At 36.0% G+C, this 24019-nt stretch overlaps 1 protein-coding gene across 14 annotated transcripts in view; it reads right to left on the bottom strand.

Annotated features, from left to right (window-relative positions):
• nedd4l (NEDD4 like E3 ubiquitin protein ligase) overlaps positions 1-24019 on the bottom strand; it is a 109606-nt gene that overhangs the window by 38021 nt on the left and 47566 nt on the right. For 4 of the 14 annotated variants that reach the window (XM_088628937.1, XM_088628938.1, XM_088628935.1 and 1 more), the window contains exons 1-6: positions 15312-16798; positions 5800-5850; positions 5406-5456; positions 4205-4266; positions 3498-3600; positions 1637-1794 (exon numbers count right to left, since the gene is read on the bottom strand). In XM_088628937.1, coding sequence (XP_088485063.1) covers positions 1637-1794; positions 3498-3600; positions 4205-4266; positions 5406-5456; positions 5800-5850; positions 15312-16406 — 1520 coding nt within the window. In that variant the 5' untranslated portion in view covers positions 16407-16798. Of the gene's footprint in view, positions 1-1636; positions 1795-3497; positions 3601-4204; positions 4267-5405; positions 5457-5799; positions 5851-15311; positions 16800-21557; positions 21612-24019 lie in introns of those variants that run through there. The other 10 variants (XM_088628945.1, XM_088628941.1, XM_088628942.1 and 7 more) reach the window with 5 other exon arrangements.

Raw genomic sequence — 24019 nt, forward strand, 5'->3', positions numbered from 1 at the left:
GTGAAGATGTTTGAGACTGTAAAACCATTGATAACAACTACTGCACAAGATCTTGTACAGAAATTTAGATCAGTAACTAACTAAGAGCTACTACATGCAAGTAAATTTGTGGATTTTTGGTTATTTTCTAGAATCACCAGCAGACTAATGATTCTATATCTTAATTGGGAAACCAGAGAGTATATTAAAAAATTGGCCTCTGAGCCAATACATTTATGAATTAATTGACTTTCAAGAAACTATAACATATTGCATACTATACACATTATATTAGAAATTGCATCCTTGATCTCTAATGTGGTGTTTGTCTTAAGCAAATGCCCCTGAAAAATTAGTCAAAACCAAACCTCAGGCCAAGAAACAACCAACACCCATAGCAGTTGAAATTGCATATACAGTATATACTGTACAGTACATGTATACAGAAGAAACATGCACATTTTGTTTTGTGCAATATGTATGTTTACATCAAACAACATACTTCAGCTCTTGTGTGTTAAAGATATATTGGAGTTCTAAAACCTATAGTACCTGTTTATTTATCTTCTGGATAAATATATTACTGTAAGCAGAACAGGACACATACTGTAATGTGCACAGGAAAATACTGTGCCCAGGACTGGTACTCCTGACTATCCACTGATGCAGGAAGAATTTGTTAGGCTTACATTTCTAAACAAGCAATCCTTATTGAAACATTTTACAATTCCTGTTACAAAACGGAATGCTACTGCATGCATGATTATACATTTAAGACAAAATTAATAACATAATATTAATTTGACCATAGCATAAAATTCAGCTGGTGGAGGTATCACAGAAACCTGATTATTTATTAAATCTTGATTTATTAGGCTTTTCCAGTTGCTGTAAGGGATTGGCAACAAGAGGTTGTCACCATTCTGCACGAGAATATGCTCTCTTCTTCTGCAGAAGGAGACAACTTCGTGGTTTTTTGCCAAGGCTGCGGCAGTCAAGGTTACTCAAATAGAATTTCGAGCTGGAAAGGTTCTGCCTCATAGCTCTCGTGTGCTGCGTTTGATTCCAGGAGTACCTTATGTGTGGAGTTTGCATGGCCTTCCCATGTTGCCGAAAGTTTTATCTGGAAGCTCCAATTTCACAATAATATTCTTCATTTTTCCAGATTGTACAAGTTTATAAAACTGTAACGTAAGCTGTCATTGCTATTTACTGCGTATGAAATGCTTAATGCAAAATGACATGAAAAGAGGCTACCAAATTGAGAGTTTATATATTAGGATAAAAAAGTATACAGCAAAGAAAAAATCTGCAATCAGGGATACTATACTGCCTAAAACTTGAGTACCCAATTCTGGATTGTATAATTAGATTCAAAATAAAATAAAGAGCAAAGAGTATGCAACATTGCCAGATTTCCAACTGCTCTTCATGGAATTCCATTGGCGAGCACCTCAACTCGATTTAGGGTGAGCTTTCTATTTATTAATATTTTAATTATAAGAATGCACCAAGAGCAATGACTACTGCAGGAGAAGTAAAATAAGTAACTGTTTATGTGCATGCAATTTCAATTGCAACTCCTCCTAGCTCAAGATTAAATATCCTACTTATAAAGCAACTCGCATCATCATGCACAATCTCTTTGAACACTTACACTGTGCTGGGCCTTTTCCACTGCGTTGTCCTGTTATTGTGGTTGACATAATAGGTGCGACCCAAATTATCAATCTTCTCTTCCCACCCAGGGGGCAGGGGTGGCAGCTGTTGCTGACGCTGTGACCCAGAGTCAGGAGAATCTGCCACTTCCCAACCCTGCAAAAAAAAAAAAAGCATAAAATGAATATTGGTAAAATGCCAAATTCTGCAGCACAGCATCTAGAGTCAAACAACCTTTGTACCCATGAACAGAGTTTGCGAATTCACTTCAAGATTCACAGATAAAATAACACCTGAAAATAAATCACATATTTGTGGTGATGGCATTTATACCACAGCGAAAACCTCCTTTTGCTTCTTCAACCACTATTGTCTTCGTTTAGACAAGTTCAAAATAATAGGAATGAACAACTGAACAGCAGTCATAGGATGTGGTCTAGAAAGCTTAAACTTCTGTGGTTTCCTCTTTCTTTTGGATATTTAATAAGCAAAAAATATGCCTTAAGGGAAATACCATGGAGATAAAAGCAAAGTGAGTTGGAAATGTAGGTAAAAAATCATGATGAAATTTATTTCATAGATCAATTATGTTTTCTGTTGAATACAATGTAATGTACAACCAAAATTTCTTTTACAGTACATTTTAAAAATATGCAAAAGCAAAATGCATAAACATATTTAAAATAGTTTCTCATACTTTGAAGGTGTTTGACACCGATTTCACTGCTTTGTAATTTTAAATCTAAATTGAAAAATTACTCTTTGAAATTGCATTTTACCAGTTGTTAAATAATGCATACTCTTTCCTTTTTTCACAGGATCTCACAGCTTGTGTTATGGATCTGTTACTTTCACTTTGCTTCTGCTGAGACTAATCTTATTTAGCCTCTTTACAAAATGAAACTTCAAGTAAAAAGCTATATTTCCTGTAGGTACACTTTTCTGTTGAATTCACCATTTTTCTTTAGTTAAGTTACTGTGAACATTTCACCTGCCCAATATAAGAAAGTCACTTATCCTGGTGATGGCTGTTTTAACTCAAAGTCTATCCTGGAAGTACAAGGCACTAGGTGGGGCTGACATCACAAGACTACTCTTGAATTTAGGGCCATGCAGGGCCATAAGGAAACAGACAATTTAGAATAGCCATTAAAACCTAGTATTCAAATGTTTTGGAGGCACCCTTCCACAGTCTGGAAGTCTGAAAGCAGCAGTACGTACTTGACACACTACTGTGCTGCCCTGTTATTTACAATGATAATTATAATATCTTATATCATTTTTTTATTGTTGTACCTTGTGATGTGGCTTCCTTCATTTCCACTACAGGAGGATGATAAAACCATTCAGGAAATTAGAACTAATTTCCACAAATGTGTTAACCTAAGTATCAAATGTTATTCAATCAGCAACATGGAATAATCTAGTCCCCGTTTTTGACCTCTCACCTACTCTTTATAATACATTACAGCCTAAACCTTACCAACTGTCTTTGTCAGGGCCCATACCCCACTTTTGGCTCAATAGCAACTCTTTTCCCTGGCTTTAGTAGATTCAGGTACATCATCTAGACATCCCCACAATATGACTACATCCTTGTTATTGTGGAAGGAAAAAAGGCACAGAGGCAGGGGGAGATGGGAAGAAAAGCACCACTTTATATAGCTGTCACCTTGTCTCTACCATTTCAGACAAGGTTATCTAAAGGTCGTCATCTGTCTAGCTTCCATTTTAACAACTGTAGCTGAATGGCAGATACAATAAGCAACTTTCAGCACCTGAGTGTAACAAAACCACACTTATGCTTCCATGAAAACTAAAACCACGTTTATAAAAGCAGCTGCAGAAAAGATATTTACCTCAGCCTCCTCCCTTGTTTCGCTGTTCTCCTCTTCCTGCCCTCCGTTTTTGGGCAAGTATGCCATTTTCAGGCGAAGGTAACCCTTCACCCGGGATTTGTGACTGTAAAAGAAAAAAAATACTGTCTCATTATTTATTTAGCTGATGGCCTTATCCAAAGCTCACCTTTCAAACAGGTTTATGGACTACTCATTAAGTGATTGAGTAGGTGATACAGATCAAATTCAGCCTTCACACATTTACACTGGCACATATAGTACACTGTCTTACAAAAGCATACAACAGCTTCAACACCTCTTGACTTGAGAGTTCCAGTCACAGTTTGAAAAAAAGTACAAATTCCTTGCTGTTTGTGTAGGAACATAATGCAAAAGCACAAAGAATGCTTGGAGTGCTATGAGCCCAATCATACAAAAAATGCACTTTTACATTGCACTTTTCACAATGTAAACTCACAGTGCCAATGGGAATGGTAAGACACTATTAAGGAGGTAAGAGGCAGTTCTGAAATGACAGCACTCCAAGCTTTCATTTGCCTTGAAAATCCCCAGCAATCACCGGCTGTGACACCCAATAGGGAAATTACTGGCCAAAGAAAGACCAAATTTGAACAAGAAGTCTCTACACTATAGGGCCCAATACATAATATGAATGTGTTGAGGTTCTCCTACAAAACCAGGTGATCAGAGAAACCAATGCTACTAACCTTCGAGGACGGAGCAAAAAATCTTTAAAGGTGTATGGCCGCTCCATCGCTGGGTCCTCTGTCTATAAAGAAAGAAAAAAAATTAAAAAAAGAATAAAACCCTTCAGCTGCAGTAAAGATCACGTACTCTGTCAACCTAGGAAGGTGAAAATAGATAGGCAAAATGTTCTGTAAGAATAAAGACCTTTTATACTGTAGTATGAAAAGGGATATTTTAATATGCTTGTGAAAATAATAGAATATTATGCCATCTTCATGCACACAGCTCTCCCTGAAGGAACCCTGGTCTTTCTATAACCAATGAAAATGGCAGAATATGAAAAGGTTGCCGCTGAATGAATCCTGGCTAACGCCTGAGAAGGGAACAGGAAAAACAACAAATCCAGAGAGCAAAATATCAAAAGATAAATAGTATTATGAGTCCCAAATATGTACAGTATGATTATGAATCTGTCATTTTCAAATGCCTGGTTAGTCTTATTTAATTAATTTTTAGCAGAGTCTTTATACAGTAATTATTAACCCAGCTCAGAAATACTTGGGACCTGTTGCACAACTTATGTACTGTAACTTTAGATAGCCATGTCTGACAACGAGAAGGGTGATTTATGACTTTAATGACCACTATCAAATTAATATGACAACACATCAAAAAGTACACTGTTGATCAACCTATTCCAAAATGACATAAATCAGTAGCACATGTACAATAACCTCTAGAGATCTTGCATTAAAACTTGCACATTTCAGAGTCATAACTGCATTCAATTTTGTTTTTTCAAGTGCTCAATAACTCTGGTTTTGTCACAAAAAAGTTTCTCCTCTGGGTCTTCATGGTTAAACTTGAAAAAAAATATTGTAAACACAGTTTACATTTCTTGCAAAATTGTTGCTGCATGTTTTCTTTCTGTAAAACCCATGTCTCAGTTATAACTATCTGCAACAAAGCAGTTCACTTCAGCCATCCACTTACAGTATCAATTCCTAAATTGTTTTTGGCATATAATTCATTGAATGCTATTTACATCAGAAACCACAAGCATCTGGTGTCCTTTTACTTTGCTGAAAAACCTACCAACAGGCAAACTGCTTGCATTCTTATTCAGTTTATACTGTTATCAGCTGCAACAAACTTTCATAATGCATCTTCAAAACATCCTCAAAATGATTTACAATAAAAAATTCAGTGATGCATACTTACTGGTAAATGGTTCAGAGGTACATCAACCTGCCCCAGAAAATCATCTCTCGTCTGAAACAGAAAAACAAAAGAACAGATGAGAAGGCGATGATGTCCACACATTGGCTACACTACTGAGAAAACAAAAGCTCCTCAATTCTGACAGGGCTTACACAAAAACACCCAAATGATGAAAAGTACACTCTATGGTGACCCCAGAAATAGTGTGCCTAAGTATTACAACACAGAAGAGCAAGAAAGAAGCAGCTAATCTAGAGGTTTCTCTGCGCAGGCAAAGAACCCATTGCCAAAAGACAAAAATAATCAGAAACAAAGACGAGAAGGAAGGTACAGAAATCTTGCTTTGCAACCTCTTATATTGTTTTTGCAATTGCACAGGTTTTTATGCTATTACCTGTCCCAAGTGGAAAAGCCCATTCTTGTGTGCGTGTGTGTTTTTATCCACCTGAGGAATACAACTAGTTTAGCAAACAAATGAACAGTAGCACAGGCCTATTATCATAACTCAGGCACGCTGCAGGTATCCTACAGAAAGATTTTTGGAATATTCCACTTTTCCATTTTTTCATTTGAAAAACATAAATTCCTTAAAAAATATGGCTAAATGTAGTGCATTAAACAGGAATAATAAAGTTACAAAATTTTGTAGGCTTTGTATATTGATATGCTGACTGAAAATGATTTGTTTCCGAGTTGCAAAAGGATGATGGAAGACATGGTATGTTCAGTGCAGTAACCAATATGGTTTATATCCGTTTATATACATAAAATAAAACATTCCCCAAATTATCTTTTTCCAACTGTTTCTTTACTGTGAAGATTTTAATTACTTCATTGCTTTTTACAAATACAAGAGAATATAAATCTCATTTAAAATGTGATTCATAAGTATACAGTACACCTGTATTGTTCACAAAAAGCAAAGTTGTACTCTATATGCCATACAAATCATACGGAATAAAATTTTAAAAGAGCCTATAGAGATTACAATTTAATTATAAATTATTAAAAAAAATGAATTATTATGCCTTTTACCTAAAACTTTGCTGCAGATTTAACATGGTAGAAAATGTTTAAGTGTGTTTTTAGTTTCAGTGAAGTCTACCTGCTATAGTTACTGATGAGGAATCCGTAATCCTCTGAAACTTTGGAAAAGCAGTGCAGAATGACTCAATGAACATGTACAGTATGTCGCACAATTTCATGTTGTGACACAAAATAAGAATCTCTGTGTCACTGTCAAGTAGGTTCAGGATTATTGTACAAATGTCAGCAACCATATCACCCTGCAACTCACAACTGGCAAACCACTGAAGGTTAGCAGGTGTGAGCCTGGTCAGTACCTGGATGGGAGACCTCCTGGGAAAGCTAAGGTTGCTGCTAGAAGAATTGTTAGTGGGACCAATAGGGGGCACTCACCCTGCGGTCTGTGTAGGTCTTAATACCCCAGTATAGTGACATTACACTGTAAAATGGTGCCATCCTTTGGATGACACATAAAACCAAGGTCCTGACTCTCTGTGGTCATTTAAAAAAACCCAGGGTGTTTCACTCTGCTCTCCTCCCCATTGGTAGCTGATGTGTGGTGAGAGTACTGGTGCACTATGACCATGGTCGCATCATCCAGATGGATGCTGCACATTGGTGGTGGTGGAGGGGAGCACTTTGAGTGGAGTGTCCAGAAAAGTGCTATATAAGTGTAAGGAATTATTACATCTAATATAGGGATGCCTAACTGCATTCCGAGGAATTTAAGATTTATGGGGAAAAAAGTTAAACTGTGCTGCACTGCGAGTCTTAAGAAAAAGGATTTAATTGCAAATTTTGAGAAGAAAAAGCATGAAAACCTCTGTATACAACACAGAAAATGGCTTGAACTTGAAAAAAAGATACAAAAGAGTAATTGACCCTTCCTGAACACCAGCTACTTAAATGTTTTGTGTTGTAAATGGAAGAATTTATTTATTGCACTATATATTTTTCAGATTATGTTGGACGTTTAAAACATATGGTGTGGTTTATGATGTTTATGATGATGCAATACATGCCCTGTATCTGTCCTTAAGCATTGTGACAGAAAACAGTGAAATATTACAGTATTTTATTTTTCCTTTCAATTATAATTGTGCTATATTATAAATATGCTTTCTGTACAAAATGCAACACCAGACACCCTAACCTGTTTGATGGCCATGTCTGTCTTAGAAACAGTATATAAAACATATACATTTTATAAATAACATTTATAAAACATTTTTATGATAAATTGTGAGATTTCATTGTTGCGTTTCGACTTACAGTGTATGAATTAGACAATCCAATATTATACAACCCCCTGGGATTAAGGAATATATTGCTACTAGTTTCTCGTAACAGTCATAGTAATTTACAAAAGCATTTTATCTTATAATGTACAAAAAATACTACAACATGCTAAATGTTGATAGATTTATTTTCTTAGTGGCCTTATCATACTTATCCTACAAGTAAGATAATATTCATGCTTGCTCTTGTCAAAAATTAAAAGTAACACCATTGCTGGGGGCTGCCTTACTGTGAATTGTATCCTTACATCTTGCAGATAGGAAAAACACCCACCCTCCTCTTGATAGTGAATTCCAGGTCCATTACATAATAGAGAAGCATGTCATACTTGTATTTGATAAAAATCAAAGAGATGCTTGGAAAATGATGCTTACAATGCTTAATGAGAATCCATATTTTTTGTTCTGTGTTACCTACATGTATGAGAACAGCACATCTAAACTTACAAACTATTCTTCAAACCTTCCTAAAAGAAAACTCAAGCCAAAAGGGTGACTGGTTTTGAGCCTGCAATGAAAAGGCAGAAACATCTTTTTTAGTACGGCATCACATGTCACCATAATGACAAGGCAGAATTGACACACCCTACAGTCTTCCAGCAATAGTACTGTTATAACATGATTAAAATCTCAGAGAAGAGATTTTATGACTCTCTAATTAAGTTCAAGTTTAAGTTTATTGTCATTATACTCATACTGTACATGGATATACTGTATGGTGTAATGAAATGCTATTTAGCTACATCTCAGATGGTAAGAAGTACAAAAAAACAACAATACAATTGTGTAAGAAAAGAAAGACAGAGACAACAGGCAATGTGCAAAACAACAACAGTTGTGCAAAATCATACGTCAACAGAATGAAATAAAGGATACAAAAGTATGGGGAGTGAACATCATGACATATGAGGTAGAGGTACATTTCAATGTGTGTTTGAGTTTTGATAAAGAGAGAAGGCACCGTAAGGGTTCAGATCGTGGGTGAGAGAGGCTGGGAGTTTAATAGTTTGATAGTGTGGGGGTAAAAACTGTCTCTGAGTCTGGTAGTCTTGGCCCAAATGCTCCGGTACCATTTTTCAGATGGTAGAGGGTCAAACAAATCTGGGGTCTGTAGGGTCTTTGATGATACTTTGAGCTTTCCTCAAGCACCATCTGTCATAAATGTCCTGCATGGATGAGAAAGCAGCCCCAATGATGGACTGGGCAGTTATCACCACCCGCTGTAGGGTTTTGCGGTCAGCAATACTGCAGTTGCCATACCACACTGTGATGCAACCTGTCAGTTGCTTTCTGTAAGGCATCTGTAAAAATCTGTAATTTCCAGTAAGGTGCATAGCATTTTTAATTGCATATAAAACATTGTTTATATTGTAGGCAGAGTTCCACTTATTTTCTTGCTATCATTTTCATTAATTGTCAATAATATTGACAATTAATGAAGTGAAAAAAAAATAGCAAAACCATTAGTGAAATGCATACCAAAGTTTTTGAGGGGGACTTTAGGACTGAATAATTGACACAATAAAGATAATATCTTCCATTTGTCTAAATACTCCATCACTAAACCTTATAATGGGATAATGTTATGCTTGGGCTTGCAAAGTAGACAAGACTGACAGCTGAGGAATAACAATTACTGATTCAAGGTGTGGTTCTAATGTTTGAGTGGTTGTCAAAAACAATCAAAAACTGTAACAGACCAGTGTTCTCGATATATTGGGCAGCCCACGTGGGAAAACACTACATTAATAACATACTGTATACAGTATACACTATATAAAGTCTTTATATTTTTTCATAGCATTAAAGTGCTTTCAAAGTATTCAAAGCCTTCAAAATTCTATATGTACCTTAAAATAACTCAGTATATACATTAAAATATTAACATATTCGTAATTGAATCACATACCATCCCAACAGCTATAATCCTCAAGCAAAGGTACAACTAATTACGCTGTCATATTTGAATAGTGCTACAAATTACGTTGTTATAAAATGCAGATCAATTACATTAATAAATTCAGTGTCCCTGATAAACGAACATTTCAATCAGGTATAAAAAAATACATTGAAAATAAATGAAAAATAAATTTAACGTGTTTATAATAAGCTACCGTAGTACTCACTAGATTTATTAGCCTCACTTCTCCAAAATAATATTACCCACTGGCATTACTGGTATTAATAAAAACCACAATAAATCACATATTTAGGTAGAGAGCTAGAATATGTACAGTAAATGCACTCCACTGTTGAGAGGGTCTTACACAACCCAGAAGGCCTGACATTTAATTCTAGAACTTGAATGCAAATATCAAGGCAGAAGAAAATTCCAGATCGGGACTTTTTATTCCTACTCAGTCATTAAGTTAAACCATCTAGTTACTTGACTTTACTGGGCATATTTAATAATTTCTCCCAGCTCTACAGAGCTCTTCCGGCACTGCTGACACCATGAAAACCTGCAGACGCACCAAACCTTTCAGGACCAGAATTGGACACCCCAGCTCTAGATTCCTTTCTACTTAAAATATTTTTACTATATATTAAATTAAATATTTAATTTGCTACATACTCTTTGAGATGAAGTAAATATTTTAGTTGTTTCAACTAAACGACAGCTCTCTAAAGAACAATAACCGAAACTCAGTACATAACGTTGAAGTGACTGTTACATTGTTACAGTAAATTAAAAATGTATTCGTTTCAAATTCATCCTGAAGACAGAGGAGTCAGGAATACTATCACAAAAGTGCCAGGGTTAGTGCAGATAAATCATCTCTGAACCAGAAGCTATATACAAAGTAAAAATCCACCTACGCTAAATGAAAACAAGAACGCCAATGCACAAATATTTATAAGTGAGGCCAACTCTTTGAAAGCTTTTCCTGGATGTCTTTCATAGTCTCAGGTAGTAATGTAACTTTAACGAACCAGCTGGCTGGTTAAGTTAAATTGTTGCAGAGTCATCACATGGTCACAGCCTGCAGCTGTCCAAGTGCAATACATTTCAATCACTGCGAGCAAGAGACAGGAAAAGTGAGAGAGAGAGGGTGGGGGTATTCAAAACGTGAGAGAGAGAGAAGGGGGTATTCACACAGGGATCAAAGGCAAACCTCCATTCGAAGGGGCCTGTTTTCACAGCTGAGCCACAGGAAAAAATTCTACTATATATACAGTAACGTCTCGTTTCAAACCTCAAGTGGCCAGGATTCAATTACAATGCCTTGTAACCCTAGGGCACTGATGCTTCCTGAAAAAGCTCACCCATGCTATCAACAACACACATGCACATGCAAAGCTACAAAAATAAGTCAGACTCTCCAACAAATGTAGATGTCCTACAGTTTATGAATGGCAGCTGGACTTATGCTTAACTAGACCACACTGAGAGCATACCCTTGTCTCAACCAGCAACACACAAAACCTTTTTAAAGACTCAGTGTCAAAAGAATCACAATATGCTATATATAGCTGTGGACAAAAGTGTGTATACCCATGAACGTGCAAAATGCTTTCATCCAAGCAAGATTATCAATATTACCATTTAATGTACTGTTAAAATTACCATTGATGGTAATATTACCATTTAATGTTAAAATGTACAATAACGTTTTGAATTACTTTTGCATTATATCTAGAAATTCCCAATTTATTATCACTCTGTATTTTGTAATGCTACAATAGCATTGTTAAAGGAATGGGTTCTTTTCAGTGAACTAGACCATGTAACACAATCAAGACAAATTACAACAATGCATATCAACCTTTTTAGCAAATCATAAACTTTAAGCAGATGAGCCCACAATTATGGCCATAACCTTACTATTCTATTCAAACCCTCACAATTTGCAAACCCCAACCGATAATTAACTGGGCTCTCTGACACACACCTTGTACCAGTAAAAATGATATGAGGGCTGTGCACACTTCCTTTTAAATGGGCATGGATCTGCAAACACTGCATTTTACACAGTGTTCTACACAGGAATTAGTATCAGCAGGAATGACGCAATTCAAAACTGACTGGATGTCCTGGCCATCTCAAGCTAACCCCGTGCTGGCAGCATGTGTCCAATTGTGCGCAGCTGCTGAGGAAATCCCAGTCACGGTCTGCTGATGACATAGTCTAGGATCAAACCAACAATGTTTGAACTATAGGATAAACCCCGACTCCTGAGCAAATGTCTTCACTGGTTGACCCAACTGGGACCTCAAAAACCACCATCATTTAAAACAAACTTTCTGAAAATCCTGACCTCAGATGTTCCGTAGTCATTTGAGTGCTTGCAGATCTGCAGATAAAATATCTTCCTATACTGTGATCACCATATTAGCAATGCATAAACAGTGTACTGTATATCTATTAATTTTATGATTCACTTAAGGCAACTCAAGCCATTACCTACATAGTTGTACAAACAAAGACTAGATAAGTGTTTTTTTCCTTCTAGATTTGAAATCTAGTATATTCCTGGTCATGCTTAGTACTAAATGACTGAAAACATTGTCCAGTCATTTACTGTATATGATGATCGCAAGAAATATTACTTCAAGAACAATTTTTCCCAGCTAGCAGCAGATGGATTTGTGAATCCAAGAAGTACACATGACTGAACCTAATTAAGAAGAGACACTTAGGTTATTGTAGGCAGAACCTTAATCATTAGTTTAAATACTTTAAGAAAGATTCAACTATAATTAAGGAAACATAAACCAGGCAAAAAACATTTTACACAGATCTAGTAGAGAAGTCATCACTAAAAAGATTTCTGCAAGCAAAATGTGTAACTGACAATATTGTAGCTACTGTACTGTATATATAGACACTCTGTAACACTGCAATTGACACTATAGATCTGAGGTAAGCATGCTCATTTATTCTTATACCCCATCTCTGTCAGTCACACATCTCATGGATGAAGCTTGGGGAAAAAACTGTCCTGCATCCAAATGTAGTAATTGTCAGTGGACCCCTAAGAAATTCCAGTGGTAAAGAACCCTGCATAAATACAGGTATGAATAATTCAGGAAGGTCTGTGGTTATATTCTAATAAATACAATTAATCCCTATTATCTTTGTTTATGATAGTAAAAGCTGCCAGTGTCCAACTGAAATTATGTCATTATTCATAAGAATATTATAACTTTGTTTTTGTTTGTTTTTAATTGTAGATGATGGAGGCCACTGCACCTTAAATATTTATAGACAATTCTGAGCAAGAAATCACATCCACATATTTAAACAAATCTGAAAATAAAATGAAAAAATTATTCCTAGGGATGCTACTAAGGCCATGTTAATGTGCCCAATGCAAAGTAAATAATAAAACCATAATTACAGAGAACTGAAAAGCAATTACTTAATAGAACTAGGATTATTGCAGACAACAGTTTTTATAAGAGGGAAAAAGTGTATCATTAAAATGTCTACATTTAAGTATGTTCTATTCATGGAGCTGCATGTCAACAAATCAGTTTTAAATGAATTATTAAAAAGGCTGCATTTAAAGGTATAACAAACTTCACTGATGGAATGTCATTTCGGCTTCTTTAGTAGCTCATACTGTACATTTATGTAACCTACTGTATAATGTAGGTCTTATTAACCAAGTATTATATCCTGTGTGTGTTAAGCTTCACAATAATAAAACTTCTTCCAAACTGTATGTTGGAGTCTACTTGACTTGTTCTTGTTTTCACGCCAGTAATATCCTTTAAAAGGTACTGAAATGTCCATACTCCACATGGTTTTTATAGACTTGTGAAAAAGGGAGGCAGACCACTTTAGAAATCTTTGTTTCAGTTACTGTACTGTATGTCCCGTTTCAGTTATGAGAGAAAGGGGGGACTCTTAGTGCTCCAGATCTAATTACTGATAATGCTTAAGCTAACAAAGCAATCTATATTCCCCATTTCTTTCTGTCACTTTTTCAAAAGGTTACAAAGCCCATTATATAATGAAATGGATGTTAACAACAAAATTAAAATAGCACATTAACAAAAGGTATTTTGCCAGCTACAGTATTTGTAGGAGCAATATGATGCTAAGCTTCAGCTTTGTCAATAATTGTCCATCTCTAAAAAAAATCATGAAATGAATTACCATTACGGGCTCCACCATGACACAGATGATATGCTGGATAGATTCTGCAATGTTATTAATGTACAGTGAATATTTGTTTAATAAAAAAGACAATTTTGGACTAGTTTATTAGATAAATACAAACATCACAAGTTACTTTTAAAACATTTCTTTATGTCTTTAAAAAATAAAATCTAGTAATTTATGGTCTCTTTAGAAGTTGCACATGCAGCCTTAAAAGCTTTTAAAAGGTTAGCTTTTCAATATAGCAACTTAATAGTTTTAACTGTGTTATATGCAGCAGAAAAAATGGTATTTTTAATCTAGAGATATGATACTGCAGGAGAACCACAGAAACACTGAGGTTCTTTCACATTTTTATTTCATTTCATTGTAACAGTGAATCCTATGGACAGTTAGGGTGAAGAGAGTGCTTGCACTTCACTAACATTTTCTCCATTAAGGATCCAATGACTTTGAATGATGCAGATTAAGGATTTTACAGAACTCTTATTTTTTACGACTGATTAGCTGTTAATAGATTTAATACATGCATATAGAGCTATTATATGACTTACTAAAAAACTTGGTCATTTGTAATAGAGCGTAACTTCCTTCAGAAAGTAGTTTTTATCACAAAAAGATTACAGAGATACTGTAAAAATATGAAGATGGCCCCTTTAAAAGAAATGGCTTTTAAAAACTGTCTTGTCGGATGTAACGTAACCCTACAGCTCATACACTAATGACCCTACCCGTAACAATTAATTAGACTAAGCCCAGCCAGGAAACTCTGGCAGTCTCAGAAAACAACAACAACAACAACAACAACAACAACAACAAAATACTTTCAAAAACAGAACCACAGAGTGAAACGCAAAAGCAATACTTGTTCATATACTTGTCTAAATGTTTAAAAATTTCTATCTAGTAACCAATAAATCATGCATAACTATAAATATTGTTTGTTATACTGTAAGTCTCTGTTCATACAGGCCATGAACCTCACTTGTAAAAATAGACTGAAAAGGATGGATGAATGCTCATACACTCAAATACTGTACATACCTATGGATTTTACAATTTTCTTAAGTGAAAAAACATTTATGTATGTAAACGTTTAAAGTCCTCTGGGGGAGCAATAAAGGTCAGTCTGCCTTACTCACAGGCTTTTCTCCTAAAGCAATTTCTAGAATAAATCCACTCTCATTTCCAATCTCTGAAAGCTGCTTCTTCTAGCCCTTCGGTTTTTCATTTGCAAGGTATAGATAAACAGTGGATGCACTTTCCAGAAGAAGGTTGTTAGTTAATCTTAAAACCTACACATTTTTCCTAATGAAATTCTTGCCAGCAGGAACAGCTGTTTCAACTTATATTTATCAGTATAAATGCAAACAATATAATTAATATATTATAAATAATATAATTAGTACCACTAACAGTAAAATTAACAATACTAAATTATATACAGTAGTAACACACAGCACAGCACATTACCTGGGAGCTAATCCTTGTTTGCCTATTTCCAGAGTTTATATCCTGTGGTGAAGTCTGATTCTGCTCTTCTCCTCCTCGGGTAAAATAGATCTTAAACTGGGGCTGCCTGTTGTTTTGTTCCTGTCTGATTTTAAAGGTGCAACCTTGCAAAGCATCATCCACATTCCTACTCTGGCCCTCAGGATCCTGGTTTCTTCCTGGAGTGTCCTGCCCATCTCCAGCACTACTCTGAAGTAGTGGGGTGACAGCTCTGGGCTGCACGGGTTGCGAGGTGCTCCTCTCCAGTCTTATTCGGGGATACCTCACCACCCGCTCTCCCTTGGTGCCCGTGAACCCCAGATCTGCCCCCTCTGTCCGCGAGCCCTTGGGGATGCCAGCTTGATTTGGCTGGAGCTGAACTATGAAACGTTGCTTGCCCAGGGTGCCATTAGAATCCTGTTGGACAGACCAGCGGCGGTGGGGACCATTCTGCCCCTGGGCTCCACAAGGCAGCATTTGAAACTCTGAGCCCCCAGTAGAATTCCTCTGAATGCAGAAACCACCAAAATTAATTCCACTGGTTAGATCTTCATTCACCACTCCTGGACTGCTGTGGCCATTTTGGCATTCTTCAGGCAACATACAAAACACCCTACGATTGCGTGAACTGGGATCACCAGACAGGTTCCCAAATGCTGGAGTCCATGGTGAAGCTTCATTGTTTCTGGGCATGTCTGTAGGCAGGGAATATTTCCTGTTGGGCTCCCTGTAGGCTGGAGCTGGGCCCAGGAAAGACTCGGGACTAGGAGTAGGAGACTCTTCTTCTTCTCCATTTCCAGGGATGCGCTGCAAGGAGATCTGCATTGATGAGCTTTTTGTGGGCCGAGGATCTATCGGGTTTGAAAGCTGAGGGATGAACATAGAGGAGCTACGTTTCAGGGAGGTTTCTCCGGACAAGGAGCTTTCAGGATCGGAGAAAAGAGGTAAGCCTCTCCTGCGAGGCAGTGTGTGGAATGTCATGGCAATGTCGTCTTCTGTTGCCCCCTCCAGCTCCTCCATCTCAGGGGCTGTGTTGCTACGCCCGGAGCCAAAGTAAAGCCTCAGTCGGTGGGCCATGTTGAGCCTCTCTCTCCCTTTGTCTGATTCAGTTTCTCTCTCTCTCTCTTCCCTCAGTGAAGGGAGCAAAGCAGAAGGAGTTCACGCCACAATAACAAGAGAGGCACTGCCAGGGAGTTAAAAACTCAAAGCTGCAAACTCCAGAGGAAAAAAAAAAAAAGTGTCCCATCTGCCAAACTGTTAGCACTGCAGGCTGATAGCGACAGATAGCAGAAATAGCCCAAGTGACAAGCAGCATTCCAGGCATGATTGGATAAGGGCACTCGGCGCTCCTACACACTGTGACATGGGGTAGGATGGCTGTGGTCACGTGATGCAGTTCCCCTCACCAATACTTGCCAGTACATCTCTGGTTTTAAACAGTCCCAGACTGAAACAGCACCTTCTCAGCTGCTCCTTATCCATCAGAAAGGAGAGGGCCCCAGTGGGAGAGAGAGCGCTCACAGCTGAGTAAGGCAACACAAATTCAACACAGCTATAAATCTTAAAACCACATCCTACAAGCAGGGGACGTTGGATGGGTTCTGGACCATGCTTTTCTGTGGTATCTGGGATTTAAACACCAGTTGAGTTCTAGTATTGTAAAATTGTACTAATTGTAACCATTTCTTCAATGTTTAAGAGAAAAAAAAACTTTTATATCACAATCTTGGAATTCAATTTAAGTTCACTTTTTGACATCAGTACAATTATCATTAGCTTAAAAACTATTCAAAACTAAAATATAGTATAAACCCAGATGCGAAACATAAATAAAATACAATTAATAATAAAGTGCCTTTAAAATACAAACATATTCCCTTTTACCATCAAAATGTACAGATGAGGAAAAATATTTTCTTTTAACCAGCCATATATGTACAGCACTTTACAATATGTTGCTTTAATCTACAGGCAGAAATAAATGTGGCATATTGTACGAGACTGAAATGAATACATCTCAGTCAATTCTTTTATACGAAATAAAGCTGTCAAAGAAACAAAATGAGATTTCAAAAACATTTCTAATTTACACAGACTTTTTTTCTGAAAAAGGAAATGTGAAATCTGAGATGACCAGATCACAATCTGGTAACATATTTGCCAGAATTCATTGTAACAACAATATACTGTAGTATTACAACTATATTTTGTTTCTAAAAAAGTTATATTATTAAGTTTCACATTCTAGTAACAGGGAGTAGATGTATGGACTTGTACAGTCAACAATCAAAAAATACAGAGGGTGAGTGCCAATTTGGATTATAAAAATAAATGGGTCACAAACTCATAAAAATTAATTACTTTCCAGAATTTTATAATGCATAGGCTTATACTGTAGGAGTGATTACTTTTCAAGAAATCATTAATGCTGCATTAGAAATTAAAAGGATTCCAATCTGGTCTTTTAAAGCTGACAATCATTAGGATAGCTTTTTTTTTAGTGCCAGTATATTAGCAGCTGAGATAGCCTGTTACCCTAGCGTATAAGACTTTCTTTGCAAAATACAATACAGTGAGTTGATGACAGCCTAACGTCTTATGGTGTGTCGTGAAGAACTCATAATGAAAGAATGCAGTTATTCATTCTAATGGGAGCTCTCAGAATGGATTGTTTAGAGAACGCGAAAGGTTGTTGCTAGCAAGTCAGCAGTTAGTTTATGGAATAAAAAGGAACATTGTGTAAGCAGTGCAACTGAATATGTTGTTTTGTGTTCATGTCAGTGCAGTTTAGAGCATATGAACATGCACCTGCACAAAGTTCAGGGATACAGGTGCTTGCAGCCTGCAGAAATAAAATCTTTTTGTCTTCATTTTAATGTGATTTTACTTACAGTACAAATTTGTTTATTACTCTTTTCCTTTTTTTACAAATGAGCAAGAAGCCTCATTTTCAAAGTTGTTAAAAAAGAGGGTGTAGCACCAGAACTAAAAAAATGTTAACCCAGTATTTGTTTTAACAGTGTGCTGGAGTATTCTAATCATTTTTCCTCTCATTGTCTGTGTGCCTGTAACTTGAGACATTAGGCGTCAATTTTGTGTGCAAAGCAAAGTAATTAGTTGTCATTAAATAATTATCCCATTTTCTGTTGTCTTCTTAATATATAAGGAATCTGGACAGAGAAGACAACAAATGGAAAGGATTCAACTGTTCAAAATTCTCAAAGGAAAAAGACAAATTCAACCCAATGGAGGTTTACAGAATTGAAATGGAAACATGAACCTGTAGAAACAGATGAAAACTACAGGGAACAGGAGGCATTTTTTGTAGAAAAAGGTTTGTGGACCAAATCAGGAACATGCTACCCAGATACTTTATGTTACTGAAGTTAATACCTTGGCTTCTTTCAAGAGGATGAGATCTTTGGATCATTTATCTAGTAGCAGAGCGAATGAGCTTAGGGAATGGCCTCTTATGTATAAACGTTCTTATTTTCTTATGTTCTGTCCATTTCTACAAATGCAATATATTTAATAATATAATTGAAGTCCAACAACCTTATGAATCTTTAATATTATAGTTAAAATAAACTTTTTGGGATTTATCACATGACATAGCTGTTTAACTTAACAAGTAACTGATTATTTATTTTTAGGCCATTTTAATTGAGGACAACTAATCAATCCCCAAATCCCACAATGGTATAACATAAAACAATATAATACAAGCATGAAGATATTAACTTGTATTTATAAAAGGTAAGTTTTATAAGAATATATGCTGTGGTGTAAAATCAAGGCATTCTAAGATTCCTGATCCTAAAAGTTTCTCTTGCCCGACTGCAGCATATCCCAGTGTGTTGACGATCGAGTCACAATCCATTATCAATCTGCACAACCAACTTCTATCAATAAAGAACGTGAAATGCATAAATCTATACAGACATCATTTATAAAACTACTTTTTTCACTGTACAACATCTTTGATTTAAAATCACATAGGCGTCAAAATCAGTTTCCACATATTTCTGTAGAGTATAGCCAGTGTTTTTGCAACCATACAGTCTTTCATCCTGTAACTCGAGGACACAACAACAAAGAGACGAGAATGTTTTTTCTAATGGTCAATTTGGGTGAAATACCTATTTCAAATATACTTTCCTGTTTATTAAACAGCCCTAGTGTTTGAAGACTACCTGAAACCTCGCATGTCTTAAGATAAGGAATTACACTAGCAGAGGCTTTTGTAAGCTTTATTTTTAAAGTGCGCTAGAATAGGTTATTACGTACACATATTTATCCTGACAAGCTTTGCAAGACTTAAGGAATAATATGTTGGGTAATTAAAACGTGGTTGAAATGCTTATATTATCTTTTAATTATCAGAACTCTCCTCTGTTTTTTTAAGTTTCCAAAATGGAAGGCGTTAAATCAAACTTGACACAGGTTGGATGGCGAAAGAAACTAAACACTACTTCTAAACAGCTTTAACTCCATCCTGGCACCAGGAGAATAGAAGGCAACTGTCTCACTAGCTTTCAGATCATTAACACCAGATCAGAGCCGTTGTGTAATAATGGAGCCAATCTCGAACATACAAGGCCTTTCTCATGACACTCATCAAACTACATTGTAAACTATAAAATCTAAAATTCACATAAAAAAAACATAAATAAGCGAGGCAGCTATACAGTATTCCAATGAAGTGGAAATGAAAGTTACCATGAAAAAAAAGCTAGAAATAATTAGAAACAGCTTTTGTCTAATAGCTAGTTTAAAATTCACATCTCTTCTGTGTTATCACATCAGTCTGTCCCTTCAACAACATTTTTAAGGAATGAGTCAACATTGCAGTACAAATTAAATAGAAAAGATCTGCAAAGTTAATACATGAAAAGGGAACTCTGCAAAGGAAAAAACACGATAATTGTGTGTAGGATACCATGCAAACCCTTGTTGGTTTGTATGGGTCTCCTTCTGTATCAAGAGGAAAAGAAACTATTTACAACAACCAACCTAAACATTAATGTATCAATTAGTCTTTATCAAAACACATAACACATTTAAGGAAGATAAAAATAATAAATGTCAAGAAAGCTTGTGTGGTGTTATTGGGCTTTTTCCTGAAATAGTATTTTAGAAGGTGAATTGTGAGGTTACTTATTAGAAATAACGAATTGAAAAAAAATCAATCAGAATATTAAGAAAATATTAATGATTATAGGATAACAGGTTATTATTTACAGTGATACCAACTTGCATCTTGGTACACTATTTGAAAATTAACATGAAATGAAGATTCTAATGGTAACATCACTAATATTTTTAACATTAAGATGATACTTCAGAAAGTGTAAAATAAAAGCAAGTAGCTTAAACATTTGATGTAAATAAAATAAAATATAAATAAAATCACACAAATTTGAGAAAAAAACTGATTTATAAAGTACTGCTAATAAAGACCTCAGGCAAAATTAAAATATATTGTTTTTCTCAGCCTTTAAAATTTAATTAGCCCCCTTTTGACAAGCTCCCCTTTTGTTACTTTATTTTTTTAATGACTTATATAAGTTCTAAATAAGTTTACAGTTGTCCAGATTATTTTGCTAAACCAGCAGGTACATTACATTTATGATAAAAAAAGTACTTGTATATCTCAGAAACATGGCACCTACAATATTGATATACTGTAGGCCCTGCTTCCATTTTGTCTCAATGAGGAAATAGTTTTATTCTTATTTTTCCATCCATCTTTTAACCGCTTCAGCCAATACAAGCTTGCAGGATGGGCCGGAGTTTATCCTGGCATGCAAATCACACAATCACAATAGGGCCAGTTTTCCCAGAAGAAGCCAATTAACCTAGAGTACAACTGTGTCTTTGCACTGTGGAAGGAAACCGGAGCACCTGGCGAAAGCCCATGCGAACACAGGGAGAACAAACTGTACAAGCTCATGCAGATAGCACCAGGTCCGGATCTGAACCAGCACCCAAGATCTGCCCTAGAAAAACATTTATGAACCAATAAAATATTCTACCATCTCTATGGCAATTGCAGCAATATTTCTTGTCATTTGAGCTCAGGGAAGCGATAATGGGGTGGACTGCAATACATATACTGCAGTAAATAAAACATTTATTGCTGTCATCACTGTAGAATTGTAGGTGAAAATACTGCCCGTGATCTTCATGCAGTTCTACACAAACTTTTATATGCAAAACAAAACTTACCAGCCTGTTTTCATCAAACACCTCGAAGAGGAGCCTGTGGTTTGAGGGGCTAACCTGTAGCATTAGAGAGAATAAATACATTATTGCAGTTTTATGGTAAAGATCTCCACACATTTTTTCAATTTCATTCATTATCCCATAATGACCTTGATTTCTTCTCACCAAAGGTCTTTTTAATGTAATGTGTAAGATGACGATTTAGTGGAAAATATATTCCTGTCTGGCACACTCTTTCAAAGGGTGAGGGATATTATTCCTGGTATTTGGAGGAGTTTGAGGATCACATACACCTGGGTATGACCAACATTATCTAACACTGACGTACAGCATGCACCTGAGTGATGGAAGTCCAACTCTGCAGCGTCTGCCCCACTACAGAACTGATCCCGCAGAGATGGAAGAAATTAATGCTGATTAAAGGAGCAAATTATAATTAGGCCAAACTAAGCAAGAGAAAAGTAGAACTTAACATGGACACCAGAAGAAAACCTCTCTACTAAACGTTCAAAGAGAGATTTAATGGGAAAAATTATCAAGGACATACTTTACACTAATACAAGAACTTCACTGACCAAATCTGTAACACACTCTTAGTAATATAAGCAACCAACCTATGCAATTGCGTTAGTGATATCAAAGTCGACCATGGATCCATAAAAAACAATATTCAGTACAAATATAATAAATTCAATGAATTAACAAGAAAGCAGTGTCAACCAACACATTCTCTCTGCTACTATCAGAGGTCCTACTATCAACAGAGGGTGAACCCTTTGGAATCATTTGTATTCCTGCATTAGGTGTTTATACAATGTGAGCTACTGTAAGTCATATAAGTCATATGAATAGATAATGCCTACCTGATTAAACAAATAACACAAACAACTTTACTTTTCCTTGACTATATTGAACATGCTGTCTATGCTGGAAAAAAGTATGTGTACCTCTAAAATAATGTGAACCTCTAGGATAATGACTTGTGTAAAAGGGGGTAATTGGAGTCAGGAGTTCCAATCAATGAGGTGACATTCAGGTGTGAGTTTGAGGTCCCCCTGCCCTATAAAACATCCCACAAAGTTTAGTTACCAAGAGTGCTCTTTACACAACAGAAATGGTCAAAGTGAAACATGCCCCGATCAAAAGAGGTTTTAGAGCACTACTTCTTCTAGGTGGGGAATCTGCTTTTGAAGAGCCCCTATATCTTGAAGCCTTTCAGGCAGGCCAGAATCTTTCCATGTACTGTATTGCATACATTAGCTGCTGATATTGGGAGGGCATTAGTGACTCCTCTTGGGCTGCTGATTCCAGATTCATCTCAAGGCCCTGTTGGCGACATCTCTGGTTGTGGTCAGCTTCTGCCAGAGGAAGCCACTGCTATCCAACCAAAATATTTTTGATAGCATTTTGATGTTTGCATGTGATACTAAGTTTTATGGTAGACAAAGCACTAAAAAAGACATTTTCACCAGATTTTACGTTTTTGTCCCTTCAGGAAAAAGTCTGCTTCTGTTGCTGTAATGTAACCAGAAAATAAAAAAACACTGTAAAATAACGCAAGTATTTTAAAAGCAATTGGGCCAAAGTATCAAATTACTTTGCCTCAATATTGAAAAAGAGGACTGAAAATCACATTCCTTTAAAATACTTTTGTAAAACAGCTAAAGTAGCAAGTAATTACCTCAGAGATACAAACCACCTGAGCCCTAGTGCAATGTCAATGCAAACTGTACATTGTGAATCTTTGAATCACCCTGTGTAATCTGATGCTCTGGAGTTTATCCCACTTACTCCAAAAGCAGGTCAGTCCAACTCTTGTTCACTGTCAGTGTTCTCTACACCCAACGACAAGCAATATATATTGCTTTGAGTAATATAAATTATTTCTAGCCACTGTCCAGATGTGCCTATGTTATTCTACAAGCTTCTTATAAGCTTTTTAAGAACTGCTTTCAACGCAGCAAAGTCAGCCCTCTTGTACAAAAGCTGACACTACGAAAAAAAATCAATCTGTTTGGCTCAATCTTGGATGTATTATTTACTGTCTGGATCCCACATCCCTTCTTATGATTATAAAAAAGATGCTTAGCACCATAATTCTAAATTTAGATATTAAGATATTTGCATTAAATTATCAGATACTATGTACAGTATATACTCTACGTATAAATAAAGTCTATAAATATCGCTTATTTATTTTTAGCAGCTTCTACAGTATCTTACAGGCTTCGCCAGAAGAATAACCCAATTTTCCTGATGTTCTCTTCATTCTTTATTTCCACACATTCTGTGCAATGAAACTTGAGTTAAAAGAATATAACCAATATATAAATATATATATGTCCTTGTAATCACTTATAATGTTTTAATCAATGCTCTGTTTTAAAATTACTTGGTTTCCAAATTATAAAGAGGAGCCTGAAACATGCAATTATCAGCATTATCTGTTGAGACTCTTTCCATAG

This window comes from Lepisosteus platostomus, chromosome 4 (assembly GCF_059453375.1).
Source record: "Lepisosteus platostomus isolate fLepPlt1 chromosome 4, fLepPlt1.hap1, whole genome shotgun sequence".
Classification (NCBI taxonomy): domain Eukaryota; kingdom Metazoa; phylum Chordata; class Actinopteri; order Semionotiformes; family Lepisosteidae; genus Lepisosteus; species Lepisosteus platostomus.